This window comes from Hipposideros armiger, unplaced genomic scaffold (assembly GCF_001890085.2).
Source record: "Hipposideros armiger isolate ML-2016 unplaced genomic scaffold, ASM189008v1 scaffold_252, whole genome shotgun sequence".
Classification (NCBI taxonomy): Eukaryota; Metazoa; Chordata; class Mammalia; order Chiroptera; family Hipposideridae; genus Hipposideros; species Hipposideros armiger.
This window is the reverse complement of record NW_017731602.1, coordinates 898,824-900,337: the sequence shown is the minus strand read 5'-3', so window position 1 is coordinate 900,337 and position 1,514 is coordinate 898,824. Positions and strand designations below refer to the sequence as shown.

Sequence of the window (1,514 nt, the reverse complement as noted above, 5' to 3'; positions counted from 1 at the left end):
TCTAACGACTCACTACGAAATATTAAGATCATGGGAAGACTATGTTTGCATAAAAGTATAATTTTGAACTGAAATATGTTTCTAACATGACCATTAAAAAAAAAAAGAACCTCTTTAAATCCACTTTTTGTAGAAAGAGTCATGAACTGCTTCAACTTTTAAACTTTCATTTGGACTATTTCAAATTGGAAAAACAAGGTTGAATTTGTATATATGACATACCTCTCCTAGAGCTTCGTATCTTTTCTGGTTCCATCTGTGCAAGTCTTCCCGGTAGTTAAAAACAAACGGTTCCCCAGTTTTTATGTGTCTTAGCTGTCCCTCTAGAAGATAAACAAACAATATTGCTATGACTAAGAGTACACTTATAATAATATGGAAAGTACAACTAATAATGTCTGACACAAATTTAAAAGAACTTTCTCAGAACAGTTCCATTTATTATTAGATTTTTTTCTTCAACTATCAATATGATGCAAACATATTATTTATATGTTATATACTATAAAAGAATGAGCCCAAGCACTCAAATGCTATGCTTTTTGATCTTCATTTTCTAATCTAAAAGTAAATGAACAATATTTGAGGGACTACAATATATAAGGATGTTTGCTAGCTACAGCCGTGAACACGGTCCCAGTTCTGAAGCTTAAGGTCCCAGTTCTGAAGCTAAGAGGCTACCTGAGCAGTAAAACCATAAGTATTAAAAAGTTAAGCAACTTTTCGAAGTTAAATGAGGATGAACTTAGTCAACAATCTAAAAACTGCCACAGGCAATTCAAGTAGACGATAAAGTCTAACATGAGTTTGGAAAAATGAAGGATCCCTATAGGCTACAATAGGTTTAGAAGGTTTCAGTGAGATTTCTCAGCTAGGCCTTGAAATACAGGTAGAATTTCAAAGAGAAATTGGAGAGAGGCAGTGAGCCAACACAGGCTTGGACTCTCAAGTTAGACTCAATTAAGAGATTCTACTGCCTAAAGTATTGCATATAAATGTCTAATTGCTATGCTGTACATTTGAAACTAATATAAAATAATATTGAATGTCAACTGTAACTTAAAAAAACAATTAAAAAAGAGACTTTACTGATAATAAATAACTTTACTAATAATTTCAAGGGTACAAGCAATCAAGAGGCATAGATAAAACAGGGAGAGGCCTGGGACAGCCTGGGAAGTCTTCCCAAGTCCTTTACTCTCACTGGACAGCACTCTCTGGTCCAGGGTAGGTGAGGTCTCTATGTGAGGCATATAGGTTACCCCAGACATTGGTGAGCATTACATAACACGTCCCATTTGATGAGCCAGAGAGTAGTATTGCTTATGTAATATTCTTCAGAGAAACATGCCTCACATGTCCACAGAGGTTTGTTTACCATAAGTGATGCCAAACCAGTCATTCTGCTCAAAGAGTTCTGTGGATGAGGACTCTCCTCATAACAAACATTAGTCTGTATTCACTAAAACAGTAAATTATTAGCATGTTTACAAGGAGAAAAGACCAGGCCACCT

General features: G+C 35.1%; 1 protein-coding gene across 6 annotated transcripts in view; it reads right to left on the bottom strand.

Moving 5' to 3' along the window:
* ARB2A (ARB2 cotranscriptional regulator A) overlaps positions 1 to 1,514 on the bottom strand; it is a 450,108-nt gene that overhangs the window by 387,277 nt on the left and 61,317 nt on the right. For all 6 annotated transcript variants that reach the window (XM_019655916.1, XM_019655919.1, XM_019655914.1 and 3 more), the window contains one exon: positions 223 to 323. In XM_019655916.1, coding sequence (XP_019511461.1) covers positions 223 to 323 — 101 coding nt within the window. The remainder of the gene's footprint in view (positions 1 to 222; positions 324 to 1,514) is intronic.